At 39.9% G+C, this 23,739-nt stretch overlaps 1 protein-coding gene across 1 annotated transcript in view; it reads left to right on the plus strand.

The window, feature by feature from the left end:
• MYOCD (myocardin) overlaps positions 1-23,739 on the plus strand; it is a 119,965-nt gene that overhangs the window by 89,169 nt on the left and 7,057 nt on the right. Inside the window, exons 8-10 of the mRNA XM_056117915.1 lie at positions 1,356-1,603; positions 5,458-5,611; positions 20,238-21,176. Of these exons, the coding sequence (XP_055973890.1) occupies positions 1,356-1,603; positions 5,458-5,611; positions 20,238-21,176 (1,341 nt within the window). The remainder of the gene's footprint in view (positions 1-1,355; positions 1,604-5,457; positions 5,612-20,237; positions 21,177-23,739) is intronic.

Below are 23,739 nucleotides of genomic sequence, written 5' to 3' on the forward strand. Positions count from 1 at the left end.
ATCCTGTCAAACATCCATGTTCTTCATGGCAACATTTTGTAATGGACCAAAAAATTACATGTTAAAAAAATTATTACATAGTATAATTGTTGCTTCCTAATATTTGAATAACTTTTAGTTGCAAAGTCAGGTGATAGTGTAATCACGCTGTCCACTGTCCAGACATCAATGTGACTTTTTATTATCCTTCTGTTTGTCAATGATATAAAAAGCATACAATGTTTTTCTAATTTTCAAGTTGCTAATTTTCAAATTACTAATATATTTAGTAAGTTAGTTATTGTAACACATTCCAAGGTTGTTTTTTTTTTCACATTTGTGCTTGTACCCTTTTCTTTCAATGTGTCCAAATCATGCTTCATAATGGTAACCACTGGACATTTTCCAATGGATGACTAACCCCACAAATTAAAAAAGGAGGGGAGGAGCTTCATGGGGGAGATGCATGGGGCAGTCATTTTTTCAGTGGACACCACTTCCTTATCTTCTATCAATATTATAGGTGGTATCAAGAAGAGGGCATTGAGGGTCAGAGAAGTAGTATAGAGGATAAGGCGACCCAGGTTCAATCCCCGGCACCATGTATAGTCCCAAGCACTGCCCTGCCAGCAGTGATCGCTGAATGCAGAGCCTAGAGTAAGTCCTTATCACAGTAGGTTGTGACAGCCACCACTCCCTCCCCGCCCAAAAAAAGAGAGGAAGTCTTACTTTTCCACCCAAAACAGCAGAATCCACCACCTGGATTTTTTGAAGACAAGCATATTCATCAGTGAAAATTTAAGTCAGTTTATCAAGGTCTCAGTTAAAGATTACTACATGTAACACTATAGCACTGTCCTCCCATTGTTCATCAATTTGCTCAAGCAAGGCACCAGTAACATCTCCATTGTGAGAGTTCTTGTTACTGTCTTTGGCACATCAAAAACCCCACAGGGAGCTTGCCAGGCTCTGTCATGTGGGTGGGATACTCTCAGAAGCTTGCCAGGCTTTCTGAGAGGGATGAAGGAATTGAACCCGGGTTGGCCGCATGGAAGGCAAACACACCCTACCCATCGTGCTATTGCTCCAGCTTGTATGAATATGAAATAACTAACGGATCCATCCCAAAATAAAATATATCCAGATTATTGGCTGGGTTAAGGTAAGGAATGTGTTCTCACTGAAACAAACTTAGAGCTCATTCCACTAAGGAAATATTCCTGGTTTGCAGTGTTGCTCTGCTGAAGAAGTGTCCTTCCAGTATCCAATAGTTGCAGATTTGTTCTTGAAATTCCTTCATGTCCCAGGGTCGCTTTGTGTATTGTGGTTTGCTCCCTCAACCTAACTCCTGTGCCATTTTATCATTCTCTTTGCAGTCCAAAGCCTTGGGAGACAGTAAGAACCGCCACAAAAAGCCCAAGGACCCCAAACCAAAGGTGAAGAAGCTTAAGTACCACCAGTACATTCCCCCGGACCAGAAGGCGGAGAAGTCGCCCCCGCCCATGGATTCCGCCTATGCCCGGCTGCTCCAGCAGCAGCAGCTGTTCCTGCAGCTCCAGATCCTAAGCCAACAGCAGCAGCAGCACCGGTTCAGCTACACCGGGCTTCATCAGGCTCAGCTCAAGTAAGTCAGGCGCTCTCCGGCCCCGCGGCGGTGGGTGAAGGCTGGGCAAGTCTCTGCTAAGGAGCCCTGCCTAGGCCCAGCACTTGTAGACAAGCGCGTCCATTATTACACCACATCCTTATCTGTTATGCTTAGAAAAGAACTCTGTAGTGTCATTACTGTGTAGGATTTCTCAGGAACATAGATACAGCCAGGAGGAAACAAGTAAATCAATTTCCCTGAAATTTTTTTCATTTTCATTTCATCATCCTGTTAATCGTCCATTGCCTCGAGCAGGCCCCAGTAACGTCTCTTTCATCCTAGCCCTGAGATTATATTCACGGCTCTTTAGGAGAATGAGACCCATCATTGTTACTGGTATTTGGCATATTTGGTAGGCCACGGGGAGTTTGCCAGACTCTGCCCTGTGGGCAGGCTACATTCGGATAGCCTGCAAGTTTGTCCAAAGTAGGAATGAGGTAATAAGATGTTGCGCGGCCGCGAATGCGGCCGCGCGGTTCCGGGATCTGGATTTTATAGTCTCTGAGTCTTGGCCGCTGATGGGATTACACGGCGCCAGGGGGCCAGGTGGTGGGTGTGACCCCCGCCTACTGGAATTTGGAGGATCTGGGTGGAAGATGCTCGACTCCAATTCGAGTAGGCTTGGAGGTCTCGGCCCCGGAACCCGCGTGGCTTTGTCCCTCTGCCAGTACCTTCCCTGAAATAAATGCATTTATATAGTTATATATTTTCTCTATGATTTATAATATTTATGATAGAAATATATGCCTCTCCGAGAGCCCAGCAAGCTACCGAGAGTAACCTGCCCACACGGGCAGAGCCTGGCAAGCTCCCCGTGGCATATTTGATATGCCAAATACAGTAACAACAACAGATCTCATTCCCCTGACCCTGAAAGAGCCTCCAACTAATGGAAAAAGATGAGTAAGAAGAGGCTGCTAAAATCTCAGGGCTGGGAGGAATACAGACGTTACTGGTGCCCACTCGAGTAACTCGATCATCCATGGGTTGACAGCGATACAGTGAAATGCATATAAAAAAGTAAAGGTTTTGGCCCATATGCTGCTGGAGCCCATGTGCTGCTTGCGCCCACGTGGCTGAGCACATGTGGGCTGAGCACATGTGTCGCCCGCATCTCCCCTCTTGAGATGTGTACGTTCATGTTTTCGTGTCTAATGCTAGGATGTGTGTAGGGGCTCTCTTCCCATCCTTGGAGAAGCCCGCGTTCTCTCTCTCTCTTTTTGTGTGTGTGTGTGTTCCTCTTTAGTACGTTACTCTCTCACCCTCTCCCTCCACACCTAAAAGTCCTCCAAATAAAATCTATTTACTTCCAAAAAAAAAAAAGTAAAGGTTTTACATTTTCAGATTAAATTCTGGGGGGAAAAAAAGATAAATCGCCTAAAATTATAATATTAGAGGGTCACAAAGATAGTTCATAAGTGGCCAGAGCAATAGTACAGTAGGTAGGGTGCTTGCCTTCCAGGCAGCCAAGTCGGGTTTGATCCTCATCACCCCATATGGTCCTCCGCCCGCCAGGAGTGATCCTTGAGCACAGAGCCAGGAGTAAGCCCTGAACATTGCCGGGTGTAGCCCAAAAGCAAACAGACAAAAAGCTCGCTTAAAAGAGGTGCCAAGCCCAGCACGTGGTGCAGCATTCCCCGGGACTGCTGCCTGGCAGAACTGTGTTTCCAGCAAGCCCTGAGCCATCAGCCTGCGTCACTGGCATACATCAACAGCAGTGGACCCCACCCCGAAGCAACACTCAGGATCCCCCTTTTTAAAAATGTAGTATTGGAATCGAGATAAATTCCAATATTGGCTATGTTTTAGCAATTAGGTTTTAAAATTCAGCAGAGCGGAATGACTGAGTGACAGTTTTTGGAAGTATGTGGACTCAGTACTACATCATCTTTTCATTTTAACTTAAATCACCATGAGATACACAGTTACAAAGCTGTTCATGATGGAGTTTGGTCTTACAATGTTTCAACACCCATTTCTTCACCAGTGTACATTTACCACCACCAGTGTCTCAGTTTCCCCCACTCCCCTCCCCACAGCCTGCCTCTATGGCAGACACTTTTATTCTTCCTCCTTCTTCTTCCTCCTCCCCCTCTTCCTTCCCCTCTTCTTCCTCCCCTTTCTCCCACTCCTCTTCCTCCTCCTCCTCTCCCTTTGTTTTTCCCCTTCTTTTCTTTTAGACACTGTGGCTTGCAATATTTTTACTGAAAGGTTTTCATGCATATCACTTTACCTTCTTTCAGCACTCAGTTCTTGTCCAGAGTGATCATATCCAAATATTGTCATAATGGTCCCTTTCCTGTCCTACCTGCATTGCCCACCTCCCCCACCCCTCCCAACTGTGACAAGCTTCCTACCTTGGAGCAGTCCTACTGGTCTTCATTTCTGTTGTTTTAGGTATTATTCTCATACTATGTTTCTTAAAAATATATATCCAGCAACTGAGTGTGATCATTTGGGGTGTCCCTCTCTATTTCACTCAGCATGGTACCCTTCCATGTCCATTCATCTATAAGAAAATTTTATGACTTCATTTTACTTAAATTCCATGTAAACAATATGGAAATTCCTCAGAAGTCTAAAAGTTGAGCTTCAATATGACCCAGTAATACGACTCCTGCGAATATACCCCAGAGGTGCACAAAAAGGTGGATGCAGAAAAGGTATCTGCACTCCTATGTTCACTGCAGCACTATTCACAATAGCCAGAACCTGGAAACAACCCAAGGCCCAAGAACTAATGAATGGATTTTTAAAAACCATCTATACAGGGGCTGGAGCAATAGCACAGCGGGTAGGGCGTTTGCGTTGCACCTGGCCGACCTGAGTTCGATTCCCAGGATCCCATATGATCCCCTAAGTGCTGCCAGGAGTAATTTCTGAGTGCAGAGCCAGGAATAACTCCTGTGCATTGCCGGGTGTGACCCAAAAAGCAAAAATAAATAAATAAATAAATAAATAAATAAAAAATTAAACCATCTATACAGTGTATAGATGTATCTATACAATAGAATGCTAGGTAACTTTTTTTTATTAAAAAATTTTTTTATTGGTGAAACACCATGAGGTACAGTTGTAGACTTACAAATTTTGTGCTTGGGAGGATCCTCCCAGGTTGGGAGAAGCATGCTGAAAGTAGACTATAGACCAAACATGATTGCCACTCAATGCCTCGTTTGCAAACCACAACAACCAAAAGGAGAGAGAGAACAAAAGGGAATACCCTGCCACAGAGGCAGGGTGGGATGGGGGGATGGGGGGTGGGAGGGATACTGGGATCCGTGGTGGTGGAAAATGGGCACTGATGGAGGGATGGGTGTTTGATCATTGTACAATTGAAACCCAAGCTCAAAAATTTGTAAAGCTAGGTAACTTTTAAATGGTCAGTCACTCCTCTACTGAACATAAGTTTTCTTACCTGCTTCTGATCAGCCTTGAATTGTGGTGGTAAGAAAGCAGAGTGTTTGCTCATTGTATGTAATTAGCTATGATTGATATTTAGACAATTCACCCCATACCCTGAAAATCCTAAACAGCATGAAAGATAGGGTGCCAACATCCATGCAGTCAAAATCGTGTATAAATTCACCACTAATAGTCTGATATTCATAAAGAACTTTACCAATAACATTAACAAATATAAACAGAATATAGAATGTTTCATGTTTTCTATGTATTAGAAAATACCTTTATAATATTGTAAGTGTAGTAATTAACAGTGTAAATTTGTATCATTTATTTACAAGAAAATCTGTGAACCACACAATTCACATCTAAGCCTCAGCAATATTTATTTGGCCATAGTGTGAGTGCTTTTCCTTTTTTCTTTTCAGGGAACCAAGTGAACAGATTATCAGAAATCCACACTCTTCTTCAGCACAACTGAGCAATACTCCTTTGTCTCCTGTCAAAAACAGTTTCTCTGGACAAACTGGTATTTCTTCTCTCAAACCAGGCCCACTCCCATCAAATCTAGATGATCTGAAGGTATGGAGATTGACAGGACTTTTTTTATTTCCTTAATTTTATAAATACATTAAAATATTTTTTAAACAATCTTCATCAAATGATTTCTTGAATAAACAGTGGAATGATAAGAGCATAGGTATCATGATATGGGTATCACAGTGAGTGCAGTTAGGACAGAGAAGGGACCACTATGACAATGATAGTCGGAAATGGTCACTCTGTACAGGAACTGAGTGCTGAAAGGAGGTAAAGGAATATTCATAATAATCTTTCAGTTCCTGCATTGCAAACCACAATGACGAGAGAGAGAGAGAGAGAAAGAGAGAGAGATCTATCCTAGAGATAGAAGCAGACTGGAGGTGGGAAACTGGGAACATTGGTGATACGAAATGTACATCAGTGAAGGAATGGGTGTTGGAACATTGCATGACTAAAACCTAATGATAAACACTTTTGTAACTGTGTATCTCATGGTAATTCAATAAAATAGGGGGGATAAGTTGTTCATAAAACCATAAAACTAATTGTATTCAACATATCTGACTGATCTTTATTTGAGTATTTATTTCTTTCCAATATTTCAAACTTAAAATAGCCTTCAAGTTGAATATTTGGTAGAGTTTTAGTTGTTTGTGTGTATCAAATAGGGATATTATTGAATATGATTATTAGTCATTCTTTAACAAGTTAAAAGATTGTTTTGTGAATTATATGATATGAAACAGCATAGTGTTCTATAAAAATCTGAAAGCTTCCGCCCTAAAATCTAGCAGAAGCTAGTCAAAGATTCATGACACTAAAAATTAGTTCAATATCACATGACTGATTTGATTTCTTTTCATTACTTTCATCAAAGGGTTTTGCTGTTTTTCCGCATAACTTAATTCTTTTTTTTTAAATTTAGACACTGTGATTTACACAATTGTTTACAATTGTAAACAAGAAATCATTATTTGCCACGCCCCTACTAACACTTACTGTTCCTAGGGTTTTTGAAAAAGACTGCTTTTGCTAGTGTGAGGTAATCCCTCAATCTGGCTTGATTTATCTTTCTCTGATAAACACCTTTTCCATATGTCTGTTGGCCATATTTATGTCTCCTTTGAGGAAGTCACTTTTATGTCTCCCCCCACTGCACTGCGCTGCCTTCCCTTCCCATTGTTCATCGATTTGTTCAAGCAGGCACCAGTAACGTCTCACAACAAATTGTGAGACTTGTTGTTTTGGCATATCTGGCATAATATTTTAAAAGTCTTAATAACTTGTTGTTTTGGCATATTCGGCATAATATTTTAAAAGTCTTGATAAGTACTTAGCAATTTTCATTCTAAACATTTATGCAGTCTGTTTTCAGAGAAACATAAGTTTTGTTTCATTGTCACATTTTAGTTTTTTATTTAGTTTGGGAGTTGGTCGTTGAATGGGTACCTGGGGCCTAATACTAGCTTCATATTCAGGAATGACCTTTGCAGTGGTCAGACCTAAAGTGGTGCATATCTATGAGATACGCAAACCAGAGTTGGCTGCCAGTGAGGCAGGGCCTTGCTCCCTAAGCACTCTTCACACTCAAAGCAGTGCGTTAAAGAAACACTTCTTGATATATAGGAAAATTTTTTTCTCTCCAACTAATTTTTGCCCTCAGTCAGTGCTTGATATTTAAGCACTGTCTGTTTTTTTTATTCTTTTTGGGTCACACCCAGCAATGCTCAGGGGTTTCTCCTGGCTCTGCACTCAGGAATTATTCCTGGCGGTGCTCAGAGGACCATATGGGATGCTGGGAATCGAACCCGGGTCAGCCACGTGCAAGGCAAATGCCCTACCCGCTGTACTATCACTCCAGCCCCGCACTGACTGTTTTTGATTTTTGGTTTTGTTTCTGTTTGGGGAAAAGGGGTGTCTGCTGGGTTTTTTTATTTTTTTAATTTATACATTTTTTTGTTTACAATAATAACTGTTTCTCGTGGACATAATTTCAACACCACACCACACCCGCAAACTTCTTTTTTTTTTTAATTAAGGCATCTTGTTTTACAACACCATTAACATGAATGTTTGAGGACTACAATGTAAAATTCTACTTCTTTTATTTATTTATTTTTTTTATTAAAAAAATTTTAATAGTGAGACATCATGAGGTACAGTTGCAGACTTACACATTTTTTGTGCTTGAGTTTCAATTATACAATGATCAAATACCCATCCCTCCACCAGTGCCCATTTCCCAAACCACAACACCCAATAAAATTCTACTTCTTAAACAAGAAAGCACACACTGAATCAAAGAGTCATCAGTGAATCCTCTTGGTAAAATGAGTGTCCCCTCTTGCTCCATGGGGAGGAGGGGCAGCATATCTGGCGATGTTCAGGAATTCCTCCTGGCTTTGTGTTCAGGGATGAATCCTGGACTGCTCAGGGGACCATATGAGGCGTCAGGGATTAAACCAGGGTTGGCCACATGCAAGAAAAGGACCTACACCCCTGTACTGTCTCCAGCTCCTTTTGCGGCTATTTCAGTAATGCAAAGTATTTATATTAATTTCCCCATCAATTTTATCTATATAAAATCTTAAATATTGATTTTATTTGAATTTCCTTGTTATTAATGACACTAAATGATTATATTACTGCCATTAGAAAATAGCTCCATGGGTTTAAACACATTCTCTGCATGTTGGATTGATCTCCGGCACTTAATGGTACCTGAAGTCCACTGGGAATGACCCCCAAATCCTCAAGCACACACCTGAGAATGACCCTTGAGCACAGACAGGTGATCCAAAAGGCAAATCTTTCAAATATGTGTCCTTTATTTCTGAAGAGCTGGATCATCCATTGCAGGGTTTGTTTTTTTTTTCTGCTTGAATGACAGTTTCTTTTTTTTTTTCTGGGCTGGAGTGATAGCACAGCGGTAGGGCGTTCGCCTTACAAGCGGCCAACATGGCTGACCCGAGTTCGATTCCTCCGCCCCTCTCGGAGAGCCCGGCAAGCTACCGAGAGTATTTGATATGCCAGACACAGTAACAACAAAATCTCCAATGAAGACGTTACTGGGCCCGCTCAAACAAATTGACGATCAACGGGAGGGCCTTTACCTTTACCTTTACCTTTACCTTTCTGGGTCACACCCGGCAATGCACAGGTTACTCCTGGCTCTGCACTCAGGAATTACTCCTGGCGGTGCTCGAGGGACCATATGGGATGCTGGGAATCGAACTCATGTCGGCCGTGTGCAAGGCAAATGTCCTACCTGCTGTGCTATTACTCCAGCCCCAAATGACAGTTTATTTTTCTAAACAAAAAAATTTTACTTTGAGGAGCCTGAGCAATAGTACAGTAGGTAGAGTGTTTGCCTTGTATGCAGTTGATCTGAGTTCAATCCCCATGCATCCCATATTGTTCCCCGAGCACCAGAAGCAGTAATTCCTGGCACAGAGTCAGGGGTAACCCCTGAACATGCATTCCAGTACTTGATTCATGTGCCAGGCCCAGCTATTGGAACTTTTTGAAAACCTAGAAATAACTCTGCCACAATACTATTATTAGTATAGTACATTAATATATTATTAAGTCTTTATATACCATTATTTATATGCTATTACAGTTCTATGTATAAATAGCAGTTACATACTGTTAATACTGTAACAGTATACTAATATTATTGATTAAACTGTAGGCTTCATTTGGGTTTCACAGTTTTTTTTCACTGAGCCTATTCCAATTCAGTGTCCTGTTTATTGTACTTAGTTGTCATATTCATTGCAATTTACAAGCGTTCCTTGGTCTCCTCATGTCTTCTAGAATCTTGATTTTTTTAATTTTTTTTTAAATTTTTTATTAGTGAATTACCATTAGGTACAGTTACAAACTTACAAACTTTCGTATTTCAGTCATACAATAATCGATTATCCATCCCTCCACCAGTGCCCATTCTCCTGCACAATTTTCCCAATGTCCTTCCCACTACCTCCAGGATCTTGATATTTTTGTAGAATATTGGTCGTGTACTCTGTGGAATGGGACTGGACCGAAGTACAGCAGGTAGGGTGTTTGCGTTGCACACAGCTGACCTGGGTACAATTCCTCAGTCCCTCTCGGAAAGCCCAGCAAGCTACTGAGAATATCCTGCCTGCATGGCAGAGCCTGGAAAGCTCCCCGTGGCATATTCGATATGCCAAAAACAGTAACAACAAGTCTCACAATGGAGACGTTACTGGTGCCTGCTCGAGCAAATCGATGAACAATGGGAGGACAGTGCTACAGTGCTACCCTGTAGAATGTCCATAAGTTAGGATTTGTCTGATGTTTTTGAGCATTAGATTAAGATTATGCTTCCTGGAAAAAACATCAGGGAGATATTTTTCTTATGTGGTATTATATCAGGATTTAAATGAGGTCAACATGTCTTATTATTTGTTATATTTAACAATTATTATTTGGTTAAGGCACCATCTGCAAGACATCTTTTGCTACTGTGTTTTGAAAGTAGATGATAATTTGAGACTATACAAGTGTATACAAGATTAAACATGGTTTTGTTGTTGTTTGTATACTAGTAGTTATTGTTGTTTTATAGTAGTAGTTATTGTTACATCCACATCATGTTTTGGGGTCAGGGCTTACTCCTAGCACCGCCATAATCCTATGCTGCGGTGAGCCTTTATCAGAAGTTCCAGGGGTCAAGTGCAGGGTTTTACATATTTGAACCATATCATTGTCCTTTCCTTAAACTTCCCACTGGCTAATTTTAGAAAACTTTGGTGAATTATTATGATACGATAAATTATTAGATGCTTTTTATTGATAGTTTATTTTCCTCATTCCTTCTACATGCATTTATTTTTTATTATTTTTGGTCATTTATTTTTCAAACCATATACTGAATTAATCAAAATAATATGAAGGATATATTATAAATACATAGAATGATGGTATAGAAAATGTTATAATAAACATATATAAAATCTCAACAAAGAAAAAACCTATTTTTAAGCAACTAAAATTTTTATCTTTCTCTCCCACAGTTTATTTTTAGCTATCTTAATAATTCCATATGAGGTTTCTTTTCCTTCTATAGAGATTTCTTTAGAAGTGTACCGCTAATTTAGTGACAGTGTTTCCCTTTAATTAATGTTTGAAACGCTCCCTATTCTCCCTTCAAATCTGAGTGTCATTGTAACTGTCTAAAATAGTCTTAGTTGAAGGACTTTCCTTCAACGCTGCTATATCACTTTGGGCTCTACAGTTTCTGTTGCTGTAGTTTTGGGGTTACCCTGTTTGTGGCTCTGCTTTTCCGCCTGCTATTTTTTTAATCTGGTTTTATCATTATTATTTTCATTCAATTAATGTGTTTCTGTTTGTCTGTTATTTGAAACTTTTTTACTTCCTGCATCTAAATCTTTTCCTTCCTCAGTCTAATAAAGCTTGTTTGCTTACTTGCTTGCTTTTTTCCCCTTCCTTTCTCATTTTCTTCCTTCCTTCCCTCTTTCCTCCTTTCCCCTCCCTCCCTCTTTCTTTCTTTCTTTCTTTCTTTCTTTCTTTCTTTCTTTCTTTTATTTAAAACTTTTTTACTTCCTGCATCTAAATCTTTTTCCTTTCTCCGTCTGATAAAGCTTGTTTGCTTACTTGCTTGCTTTTTTCCTTCCTTTCTCATTTTCTTCCTTCCTTTCCTCTTTCCTCCTTACTCCCTTTCTTTCTTTCTTTCTTTCTTTCTTTCTTTCTTTCTTTCTTTCTTCTTCTTTCATCCTTCCTTTCTTCCTTTTCCTTCCTTCTTTCTTCCTTCCTTTTTCCTTCCTTCTTTCCTTCCTTATTTCTCTCTTTCTTTTTTCTTCGTTCATCCTTCCTTTCTTCCTTTTCCTTCCTTCCTTCTTCCTTCTTTCCTTCTTTCTCTCTCCCTTTCTTCCTTTCTTTCTTCATTTCATCCTTCTTTTATTTCTTCCTTTTCCTTCTTTCTTCCTTCCTTTCTTTTTTCCTTCCTTCCTTATCTTTCTTTCTTTCTTTCTTTTTTCTTTCTTTCTTCTTTCATCCTTCCTTTCTTCCTTCCTTTTCCTTCCTTCCATCTTCCTTCCTTCTTTCTTCCTTTCTTTCTCTCTCTTTCTTCCTTCCTTCCTTCCTTTCTTTCTTTCTTTCTTTCTTTCTTTCTTCCTTTCTTTCTGTATGCCCCCAGAAAACATTTAATTAAATGCTCCAGAGTCTATCCTGTAGTGCTAGCAAAACAATGCAATTCTGGAAATCAAACCAGAGTTTTACACATGCAGTGCAAATGCTCTACCATAAGACACATTCCAGCCCCACATATGACATCTTTCAGTAAGAATGCTGCTTATTATCTATCTTCTTCTGGAACCCCGATGATATGATTGCTGTGTCTATTGGTACTTACCCATAGTATTTACTCCTTTGTTATTTTATTGTTTTAATTCTCTCGACAATTTTAATTTCTAAGAAGTTGTTTATAATAGACTTTCAAGCATTCCGTGTTTCCACCTCTAATCCCACCACCCTGAGACACCATCCCTGCACCTATAAACACAGGTCCTTTTCCACAACCCAACCTGGATACCTGACAGATACATATTTAAATTATTGTAGTTTGGATCCCATGGTTTCATTTGTATTGGTCCTAGTCATTAAAATATTTACAGGTACTTTGCCTCTGCACCATAGAAAAGCACCAAGGAAAGCAAGAAGCCCCTGTTTCTAGCCTTATTTTGCTTCCAGACCATTTCTATTGATTTTCTATTCATTTATCTCCTTCCTTAACCCATCTTTGATAACTTCCATTCCTTTAATATGCTATTCTATATATACAGAGTAGTGATAACATTCAGTATTTATCCTTTTTCTGGCTCTCTTCACTTATCACATCCTCAAGTTGCAGCAATTTGCATGATTCATGTAGTGATAGCACAGCGGGTAGGGCATTTGCCTTGCATGCAGCTGACCCAGGTTCAATTCCTCCATCCCTCTCAGAGAGCCCAGCAAGCTACTGAAGAGTATCCCGCCCACACAGCAGAGCCTGGCAAGCCCCCCGTGGTATATTCAGTATGCCAAAAACAGTAACAACAAGTCTCACGATGGAGACGTTACTGATGCCCACTCGAGCAAATCAATGAACAGCAGGAGGACAGTACTACAGTGCTACATCATTCATTATAGCTTCATACTATTCCATTATGTATATATACCATGTCTTCATTATACACTGTCTGTTGTTAGACAGCTGTGTTTTGCTGTCCTTTCAAATGCTTTCTACTGTTTTAAACTCATTGTTTCAATTTTTGAACTCTTCCATTCTGCTGTTCAGACCCTCCATTGCATTTGTTTTGTTTGTTACTAGATATTTCTTAAGCACTACTATTTATTTTTAGAAATGTTTTATACTTTCTCTATCTTTGTTGGAGTCTTCCATTGATTGCTTTATTGCATGGATATCATTAGGACTTATGCTTTGAAGTTTTCTTCAACTATAACTCTTTTGTATTAGAAAGTCTTTCCAAATTGTTCAGACTTGATCTAGTAGATACCTCCTTAAGAGGTTCAGGTTAAGAACCAGAACTTCAAAGTCTCTACTCTCTGACACCAGGGTAGTTGGCTAGGAAATTCATTCCAGACTTAATTTAAGAAGCTAGAACCTCAGATCCTTGAAGACAGAGTATACAGTTAGAGTTTGGCTATTTTGCTAATCATGAATATGTAGGGGTTCAAAGCAGACAACAGAACCCTCTTACTCAGTGATTATGATTTGAGAAACCTACTTGGTACTTTCTGACTAGGTGTTCAGTTTTGCTTGCTAGCAATCAGATGTGGTCTAGCAATGCCATGTCAGTTTGTGTGCTGGGAAAAACACTCCTAAAAATTGATTTTAACAAGAACTGAGTGTTGAAATTAGGTAAAGGAATGTACATGATAGTCTTTCAGTATATGCATTGCAAACCATAATGTCCAGAAGGAAAGAGAGAGAGGAGGAGGAAGAGGAGAAGGAAGAAAAAGAAGAAGGAGGAGGAGGAGGAGGAGGAGGAAGAGGATGAGGAGGAGGAGGAGAAGGAAGAAGAAAAAAGGAAAAGAAAGGAGAAGGAAGAAGAAGAAGAAGAAGAAGAAGAAGAAGAAGAAGAAGAAGAAGAAGAAGAAGAAGAAGAAGAAGAAGAAGAAGAAGAAGAAGAAGAAGAGGAGGAGGACGAGGAGGACGAGGAGGACGAGGAGGACGAGGAGGACGAGGAGGACGAGGAGAAGAAGGAGAAGAAGGAGAAGGAGGAGAAGGAGAAGAAGGAGAAGGAGAAGGAGAAAGAAGGAAGGAAGGAAGGAAGGAAGGAAGGAAGGAAGGAAGGAAGGAAGGAAGAGAAAGAAAGAAAGAGAAAGAAAGAAAGAAAGAAAGAAAGAAAGAAAGAAAGAAAGAAAGAAAGAAAGAAAGAAAGAAAGAAGAGAAAAAAGTGCCTACCTTAGACATTACATCATTCTGGGCAGGCAGGAAAGAAACTAGGGAGATTGGTGGTGGGAAATATACACTGGTGAAGGCATGGGTGTTGGAACATGATAAGATTGAAATCTAATCATGAACCACTTTGTAACTGTGTAACTCACTGTGATTCTAGGGTGTTTGCCTTGCATGCAGCCAACATGGCCGACCCGAGTTCGATTCCTCCGCCCCTCTCGGAGAGCCCGGCAAGCTACCGAGAGTATCTCGCCTGCATGGCAGAGCCTGGCAAACTACCTGTGACATATTCAATATGCCAAACACAGTAACAACAAAGTCTCCAATGGAGACGTTACTGGGCCCGCTCAAGCAAATCAATGAACAACGGGAGGGCCTTTACCTTTACCTAATAAAAGAAAAAAATTGTTTTTCAGTTCTCAGCTTCGAAATATCTTAGACATGTCTTTCAGTTTACATCTTAGAAATATCCTTTCCAATGCAGCTTATTACTCTGATGGGAATTTTTTTTTTTTTTGGTGAATTTTTTTCTCTTATCTCCAATGCATTTGTATGCTTTGTATGCTTTCCTTGGTATCTTTGAAGTGTAGAAACTTTGCTTATCAGGATTTTACATCAGCTCTTGTGTAAACTGACTTGAGCTTGGTATAAATTTGTTGTGATCCTTAAAGGTGATATACTCAAGTTCTCCCCTGTTCTGTCATTTTCTCGTGTGCTATTCTTGTTTTATTTTTTGTTTTGTTGCCATTAGCCCGGTATATTTCAGATCTTATTCCTAGCTATTTTCTCAGGGATCACTGCTAGTTGTGCTCAAGGAACCACATGAGCCACAAGGGATAAAACCAGGGTTGGCTGCATGCAAGGCAAGTGCCTTAACCCCTGTATAATTTCTCTGGCTCTTCTTTTTATTTCTTTTTTATTTTTAAAGCATACTTAAATTTTATTAATCGTTCATAATTTTATAATCTTATAATCTTTTATAATTTATAATTATAAATCTTTTATGGGCTGGAGCGATAGCACAGTGGTAGGGCATTTGCCTTGCACACAGCCAACATGGCCGACCCAAGTTCGATTCCTCCACCCCTCGCGGAGAGCCGGGCAAGCTACCGAGAGTATCTCGCCCGCATGGCAGAGCCTGGCAAGCTACCTGTGATGTATTCGATATGCCAAACACAGTAACAACAAGTCTCACAATGGAGACATTACTGGGCCCGCTCGAAAAAATCAATGAACAACGGGAGGACCGTGATAATCTTTTATAATTAAATTGTTCTGAAATTACTTTCTATATAGATTGTTATTTGAATTTTCTTATAAAAATTTCTTTCTTTCATAGATTTTTAATATTGTCAATGCTTTTATGACTACTTTTTTTCCTATTCTGCTCAAAATATCATTCCCTGCAGATAATCAGAGGAATATTGCCCAATATATTCATCTAGTTGTATTTTAAAATCATAAACATTTAAATATTCAGCATGTTTCCTATTTAATGACAAAAGTAACATAAGTACATGGAATATTAAGAAAAAACAGATGGAAACAATTGTTACCATCCGTCACAAACCCTTGGTGTTTAATTCAAAACTTATTAACTAACAAACAGTGGGGGAAATGTGGGTTGAAGGAAAGTCACCAGAGTTGGTATAAGTACATTAGTGAATGACATAGGCAGTTTAATGGTAGTTGAATGCAGTAACTTTATGCATCAGTACCGTAAACTTTAAAAATAAGTAACCATATTACGAAACTATATATATGTGTATATTTAAAGTTTAGCACACATGTTACAAAACTTATTAGATCTATTGCCCCTTTTCAGAAAATGCCAATCAGCACATACCCCTTCCCCACTTCCTGCACCCGGCATTCTGCCTTCTTGAATCAAGCAGCAGATTACCTTCAATTGCACTGAAGGCTACTGCTGCACTCCCTGGTCACCCAGTACTCCTGAGGAGTGCCGTGCTGCCACATGGGGAAAGATTTGTTTAGCATCGATTTATTCAGACAATTTAACCAGCAAGCAAACATTAAATATAAACAGACATGTATTTATATAAATTTTAGAAAAACAGAATTAAGCAAGCTTTTACATGTAGTAATGCACCATAAATTGTTCATTATTATATATATCAACAAATACAGCACCAATTTAGGGGGTTATTAAAAATATATCATAAATTTTAATGGATATAAAATAGTTTATCTTTATTTGCATGTACTATAATTTAATTTTCACATTTTAGGTATTTATGTCTTATAATTTATGAATATTATTTGTAAATCCAAGGATAAGATAATTACATCTGATACAACACAGTAATAATAGTAAACCCTTACACTGCACTAGCTATGTGCCAAGCACTGCTGTAAGTGCTTTTAAAATGGTAAGCCATTTTAATCCTCACAAAAAATCCATGCAGTATTTATTTTATCTCCATTTTACTGAGACAAACTGATGCATACAGTGATCACCGAACAAGTAAGAGCCAGGATTTTAATTGATGGCCTTATTTCTGCATATACTAGACCTCAGTATGAATATATGATTATATTATAGCTAATTGTTAAATTTAGTAAATAAATGTTAGGTGGAATCATGCTTCCCAGACACTCCTGGAGAGACTAGTAGCATCAGCAATATCCCCTGGAAACTCTGGAAAGAAGTGTAGTCAGTTGGCACTGCACACCTGAAGAGTAAGGACTCAGGGCTGGGCCCACCAGCAATTTCTTGATCAAACATCCAGGGCATCGGATCTCTTACAGACATGAGAACCACCAACAAAGAGCTTTGGTGGGAAGATCTCACCCAGAAAGCAGGAGGCCTGCTGAAAAAGAAATGTTTAAACCCAGACGATAGTTTCTGTTTATTTGTTTTAATTTATTTTTATTTCATCGCCATGAATTATAGTTTTTCATAATTGGGTTTCAGGCATACAAAATTTGGAGCACTAATCCCTTCACCAGTGTCCATTCCCTTTACTAATGTCCCAGTTTCCTTTCCACTTACTAGGGACGTGATCAGGAGCTGGGGGTTTGGAAGGAGGGGAGCAATAGACTTAGTGATTCTGAGGCTCTTTTGAGATCTACATTTATATGATTCTTGAGCAATGAAAGCATAGTATATGAGAAATCATAGAAACACTCAATAAGATTGTGCCAGAATTTATCAATAACTATGGAAACAGCCCGTGTTGGTGAGGTGTGGCACTCACAACCACTGTTGGTGGCAACTCATCTGATTTAGCCTTTATGGAAAGCAATATGGAGATATATTTTAAAAACAGGACTAGGCATGAAATTTACATACAAATGGTACTACATGGAAAGTATCATGCTAAATGAAATGAGTCAGAAAGAGAGGGACAGACATCGAAAGATTGCATTCATCTGGGGAATATAAAGTAACAAAATAGGAGACTAACATCCTAGAATAGTCAAGATAAGTTACAGGGGGTTTACTCCATGGCTTGAAGGCCAACTGCACATACTAGGGGAAAGGGAAGCTCAGATAGAGAAGGGAACAGCAAGTAAATGGTGTTGGGAGGATCCTCCCAGGATGGAGATGCATGCTGAAAGTAGACTATAGACTGAACATGTTTGCCACTCAATGCCTCTTTTGCAAACCTCAGAACAAAAGGGAATGCCCTGCCACAGATGCGGGATAGGATGGGGGTATGGGAGGGGTGGGAGGGATACTAGGATCATTGGTGGTGGAGAATGGGCACTGGTGGAGGGATGGGTACTCGATCATTGTATAACTGAAACCCAAGTACAAAAACTTGTAAGGCCAACACTGTACCTCATGGTGTTTCACTAATAAATATATATATATATACATATATATATAAAGAACTAGAACTACTGGATGACCTAGTGACATCTATTCTTGGCATCTATTTTCAAAACAGAAAAAACATTATTTTTAAAGGATATATGCACACCTCTGTTCATTGTCACAGTCAGTACAGTCGCTGAGATATGGAAACCACCCAAATGCCTGACTACAGATAAAATTGTGATCAAGAAGTTGTGAGATATATATATATATATATATATATATATATATATATACACAATGGAATATTATGGAACTCTAAGAAAGAACAGACTTGTGTAATTTGCAGCAATGCTGCAAATATTATGAGGAAATAAACACATTAAAAACATTGTTATTAAGCACAGAGAAATAGGATGGAGGTTAAGGTGCTTGCCTTACATGCTGTTGACCCAGATTCTGTCCCCAGCAGATATTATGCTGACTGTAGTGAAGGGCGCTGGAGCGATAGTACAGCAGTAGGGTGTTTGCCTTGAATGCAGCCGGCTCACCTGAGCTGGGTTCAATTCCTCCGCCCCTCTCGGAGAGCCCGGCAAGCTACCGAGAATATTTCGCCCGCATGGTACAGCCTGGCAAGCTACCCGTGACGTATTCAATATGCCAAACACAGTAACAACAAGTCTCATGATGGAGACATTATTGGGCTTGCTCGAGCAAATCGATGAACAACGGGAGGACAGTGCTTACAGTAGTCAGTGAGAAGGAAAGGGATAAATACAAAATGATCTCTCTCAGAGGTTGACTTAAAGATTCACAGCAAGTGGCAACAAAGTGACAAAGGCAACATGATAGGATAACTGATCCACAGAATTAAGTGGGACCGGGGGGTTGGAAGGGAAGGACATTGGGGTCCTTGGAGGTGAGAGGTGGGTACACTGCTGATAGTTGTGGCGTTGGAATTATGTTTAACATTGTTGTAAACCACAAAATCTCAATAAATAATTTCTTTTGGTTTGTGGCTATCCCCAGTGGGGTGCTAAGGGTACATTGTGGCTCTCAGCTCAGAAATCATTCCTGGGAGGCTAGAGGGACCAGGTGTGGTGCTGGGGACAGAATCTGGGTCAACAGCATGTAAGGCAAGCACCTTAACCTCCATCCTATTTCTCTGTGCTTAATGACAATGTTTTTAATGTGTTTATTTCCTCATCTGGTTACGGTTCAAAAGGGGACCACCTAGATCACTCTTGCTTCCAAAGTATAGGGAGAAGAAAAGATACCAAATTGGGCTTGGAGGCGGGGAGATGAGACAAGTGAAACCAACAGGCGCAAGGATCAAGTACATGGGTGGTGTTAAGGAATGATAGAGCTACAGATCCCAACCACAGAGACAAGACATTGATATTATGAGACACAACCCTTAATAACCAAACTTTAAAAGGTTCCTGTCAAGATGGAAGACTGGGGAAGAGAGAAAGGACACAAATTTGGCAACGCTGGTGAAGGGAAGTTGACACTGGTGGCAGGATCAGTGATAGAACATTGTATGTCTAAAATTCAACTGTGGGGCTGGAGAGATAGCACAGTGGGTGGGGCGTTTGCCTTGCACGCGGCTCACCCAGGTTCGATTCCCAGCATCCCATATGGTCCCCCCGAGCACCACCAGGAGTAATTCCTGAGTGCAGAGCCACGAGTAACCCCTGTGCATCGCCAGGTATGACCCAAAAAGCAAAAAAAAAAAAAAAAAAACTCAACTGTGAATGACTTTGAAAACTATGACGCTTTAATAAAATAAAATTTGAGGGAAAGAAGAAAATATGTTTACTAATCTATTAAATTTATCATTCTATAAATTGTAGGTGTGCATCATTATATATCAGCTACCTATGTTCACTATTACAGATACAGATCCAAGTCTATACTTCACCATATGATTAATCCCTTTAAGCCAATATGTGCACCTCACTTCCTCCTTCACATTGTGATAAGAAATTAATCTTAAAATAGCATATAGATTTTAGAGTGTCCAATTCTATTTTCTTGTAAAATTTTTGTTTATTTTTGCTCCCATCTCTGTGCTCAAAGATCACACCTGGCTGGACTCAGAGGACCATTTGGGGTGCTGGGGGTCAAACCTAGGATGGCTGAGTGCCAGGCAATCTCCCTACCCACTGTACTAGTGCTCCATCCCCTTCCTGCACAAATGTATTAAAGAAAAAAATTTAGGTAAGAGTAATAGTATAGGAGGGAGGGAGATCCCTGACTCTGTATACTGTGCTCTCGGGACCACCAGGAGTGTGCTCTTCTGAGCACAGAGCCAAGAGTAAGCCCTGAATACCACTGGGTGTGGCACAGGTGCTCCCCTAATGACAATATTTTCTACCTCTCATAAAATATTGTCATTAGACATCACATTAATAGCTCTCTGTCTTCTTTAGGTCTCTGAATTAAGACAACAACTTAGAATCCGAGGTTTGCCAGTGTCAGGAACCAAGACAGCACTCATGGACCGACTCCGGCCCTTCCAGGACTATTCTGGGAGCCCCATACCGAACTTCAGCGACATAACGACTGTCACCTTTCCTGCTACACCCCCCAGTGCACGACCCAGTTACCAGCCCTCCCCTTCGGCAAGTGCCCTACCCAACAGCTTCTATCACTTTGGCAGTACTAGCTCGAGCCCTCCCATCTCGCCGGCCTCATCTGACCTGTCAGTGACTGGGTCCCTGCCCGATCCCTTCAACGACGCATCTCCCTCCTTTGGCCTGCACCCATCCCCGGTTCATGTCTGCACTGAGGAGAGCCTCTTGAGCAGCCTGAATGGTGGTTCTGTCCCTTCTGAGCCGGATGGACTGGACTCTGAGAAGGACAAGATGCTGGTGGAGAAGCAGAAGGTGATAAATGAGCTCACCTGGAAGCTGCAGCAAGAGCAGAGGCAGGTGGAGGAGCTGAGGATGCAGCTTCAGAAGCAGAAGAGGAGCAACTGCTCTGAGAAGAAGCCCCCGCCTTTCTTGGCTGCTCCCATCAAGCAGGAAGAGGCCGTCTCCAGCTGCCCTTTCGCATCCCAACAAATATCTGTGAAAAGACAAAGCCATGGTCCAGAGGGCCAACCTCCCATTTGTGATGCTGCTCAACTCCTCCCCCTCGGGAACAGTCACTTTGTGGAGTCCTCAGGTCAAACCAATGTACTTTCTTCCACATTTCTCAGCCCGCAGTGCTCCCCTCAGCACTCACCACTTCAGGCTGTGAAAAGCCCCCAGCATATCAGCTTGCCCCCTTCACCGAACAATCATTACTTCCTGGCCTCATCTTCAGGAACACAAGGGGATGGCCCGAGGGCCTCTTCACCTGCCAGTAGCCAGGTGTGTACTGCACAGGTAAGAATTCCTTTCCCTATGCTTCGTTTCTTTTTCTGGAAGTGGGATATTTATGATATCATAACTGTTGACAAGAAGTGCTTGCCAAAACTCCAAATCCTAGACACCATAACTTTCAAATCTTCACAATAGACTACTTCTCTGAGAAAGGATTGAAAAATTTGTTGTGTGGCTGGACCGCTATGTTTATTAATTAATTTTACTTTGAGAAATCATGCCAAAGTATGCTTTTCTAAGCAGCCACAAATAAACTGTAAATTAGTATATGTGTCCATTTTCCCCAATAAAACTTTATCTACAAAAATCTGCTGTAGATCAAGCTTGAATAATAAGAAGTGGATTCCTAATACCTTTACTTTTAGGACACATTGGCTTAAAATCTACCACAGATCAAACAGAATTCTTCAAAAGGGGAAAAAGAGGTAGTAATAACCTAACCTTATCATTCTCTCCCTTAAATGGTTCACATAATGCAAATATTTACTGAGCACCCACTGAGCACCAATGTCTACTGAGTTTTATGGGGATTTATGCTGAAATAGAAAAAAGTACCAAAACAATATTATTATAAAGAGATAGTAAACAAAGTAAATGTGTATTCAATGTGTTTGGAGATAATCTATCTCCTAAAGAAAAATGGGGAGATTAAGATGTTTAAATTTTGCCAAGGACATCTGACAAGGAAATTTCGAAGGAGGTAAAGAAGAAACTTTGTGAATATTTGGTGTTAAGACATTACAGCCAAAGGAAAAGTCAAAAGGCTTCATATTTGTAGATCATTCACAGATCAGAAAGAGAGTGGATGTGGCTAGCATGGAGAAAGAGTATAGCTGTAAGCGATCACGTAGTAAATAGTTCAAAAACTAGGTCGAGGTAACCATCAAAGTCTTTCCTTATTTTAATGAAACAGAATTATTAGAAATGTCTATGGAAGGCTATCTGAGAAAAAATTACACTATGAAAAGGTTCTTAGATATATATGATTTAAAAAGGGAATGGGAAAAATACTTACGTTCATTGGATAAATATCTGTCATGTGCTAAGTATTAAGAGGCATGAAAATGAGTGATGCCATTAATTGTCAAAAATTAATAGGTTCCAAATTATTATTCTTTTTGCCCTGGTTTTAAAATTTCAATCATCATGATTTCCGAAGCTATCCATGGTTGAGTTTTAGACCTGCTATGTCTCAGTCCCAACCACACTGGCTGTGTCAGCTTCCCTCAGGCTAAGTTCCCAGGTTCCCCCACACCTACCCCACACCCCCAGTCTGCCACCTTCACAAGCACATTTTTAAGTTTGGTTTTTGAAGTTTGGTAATCCTGTTTTTTGTGTTGTTGACTCTGGTTTGAATATTCAGCTAATCCACCCCTAGGCACTGTGATTTACAGCATTGAGAATGACAAGGTTCCATGCAAAGACATATCCCAACACAACACTCTCCACCAGTGTCAGCTTCCCTCCACCGTATCTTGGTGCTGTGTCTCCCATGTCCTCCCCCATCCCCCCTGCAGTGATATGCTTCTTATTAAACCAGTTTTCAGTTTTTCTTTGAGTATTGATTTCTTTACTATGTTACTTTATAAACCACAAAATAGGGAGATGATTCTGTATCTGCTCCTCTTATTCTGACTAACTTTGCTCAGAATGAGACTCTCCAGATCCATTCATGTAGCGTCAAATTGCATGATTTCATCTTTTCTTATAGATGAGTGATATTTCATTGTATATGTACCACAATTTCTTTATCTCTTCTTGGGCATTCACTATTTCCAGATTTGGGCTATTATGAATAGTGATTATTCTTTTTGTAAACTACTGATGAGAACAAGACCTAGGAAGGTTAAATCAGTTGAACAGAAACATAATAAATTACATATGTTTTTAATTCTAAAGTACTTTGTTTTTCATACTGAATATTTTCCATTCTGAAAATGATTTATTTACAAATACATATCTGCAAACTTTCCAAAACAATACATTCAAGTCTGAGTGGGCACTCCTGCAGGAAGTGGAACTGCAGGGGATATTATCATCATTGATAACATGTGTTGGGTATATAGTTCCTAAATGATGGAGGTAAATACAGTTCTTGAGGCACAGATCCGCACCACAGATATTCAATTACAATAATATAATGGTGTCAATAACTTGTGTACAGTGTTTTATGGTTGCAGTTTACAAAGAAAACACTATGACGATTTGACTTTTACAAAGGAGGGAAGAACAATTAGGATAACTTGACGATTTTGTGTTTCTGACATTAATGCCAAAGTATTTTAGGAGCCATATTGATGACAAATAAATTAAGTCAAGGAAGATTTTGAGAAATAGATTGGGCTTAATGGGAAGAGTATTGTTAAAGTGTGTTAAAGAAAAAATGAAGATAAAATGTACAGAACATGCTGAGAACTAAGAGAATTTAATCTTGTAAAAGGAAGTAGTAATTATAGAGTGTTGTAAACACATTCTGGCAAGAGGTGAAGACACTACAGGGTGTTTTTATGTGTGTCTGTGTGTGTATATATATATATATGTGTGTGTGTGTGTGTGTGTGTATTAG

Source organism: Sorex fumeus, unplaced genomic scaffold (assembly GCF_029834395.1).
Source record: "Sorex fumeus unplaced genomic scaffold, SorFum_2.1 ptg000036l, whole genome shotgun sequence".
NCBI lineage: Eukaryota > Metazoa > Chordata > Mammalia > Eulipotyphla > Soricidae > Sorex > Sorex fumeus.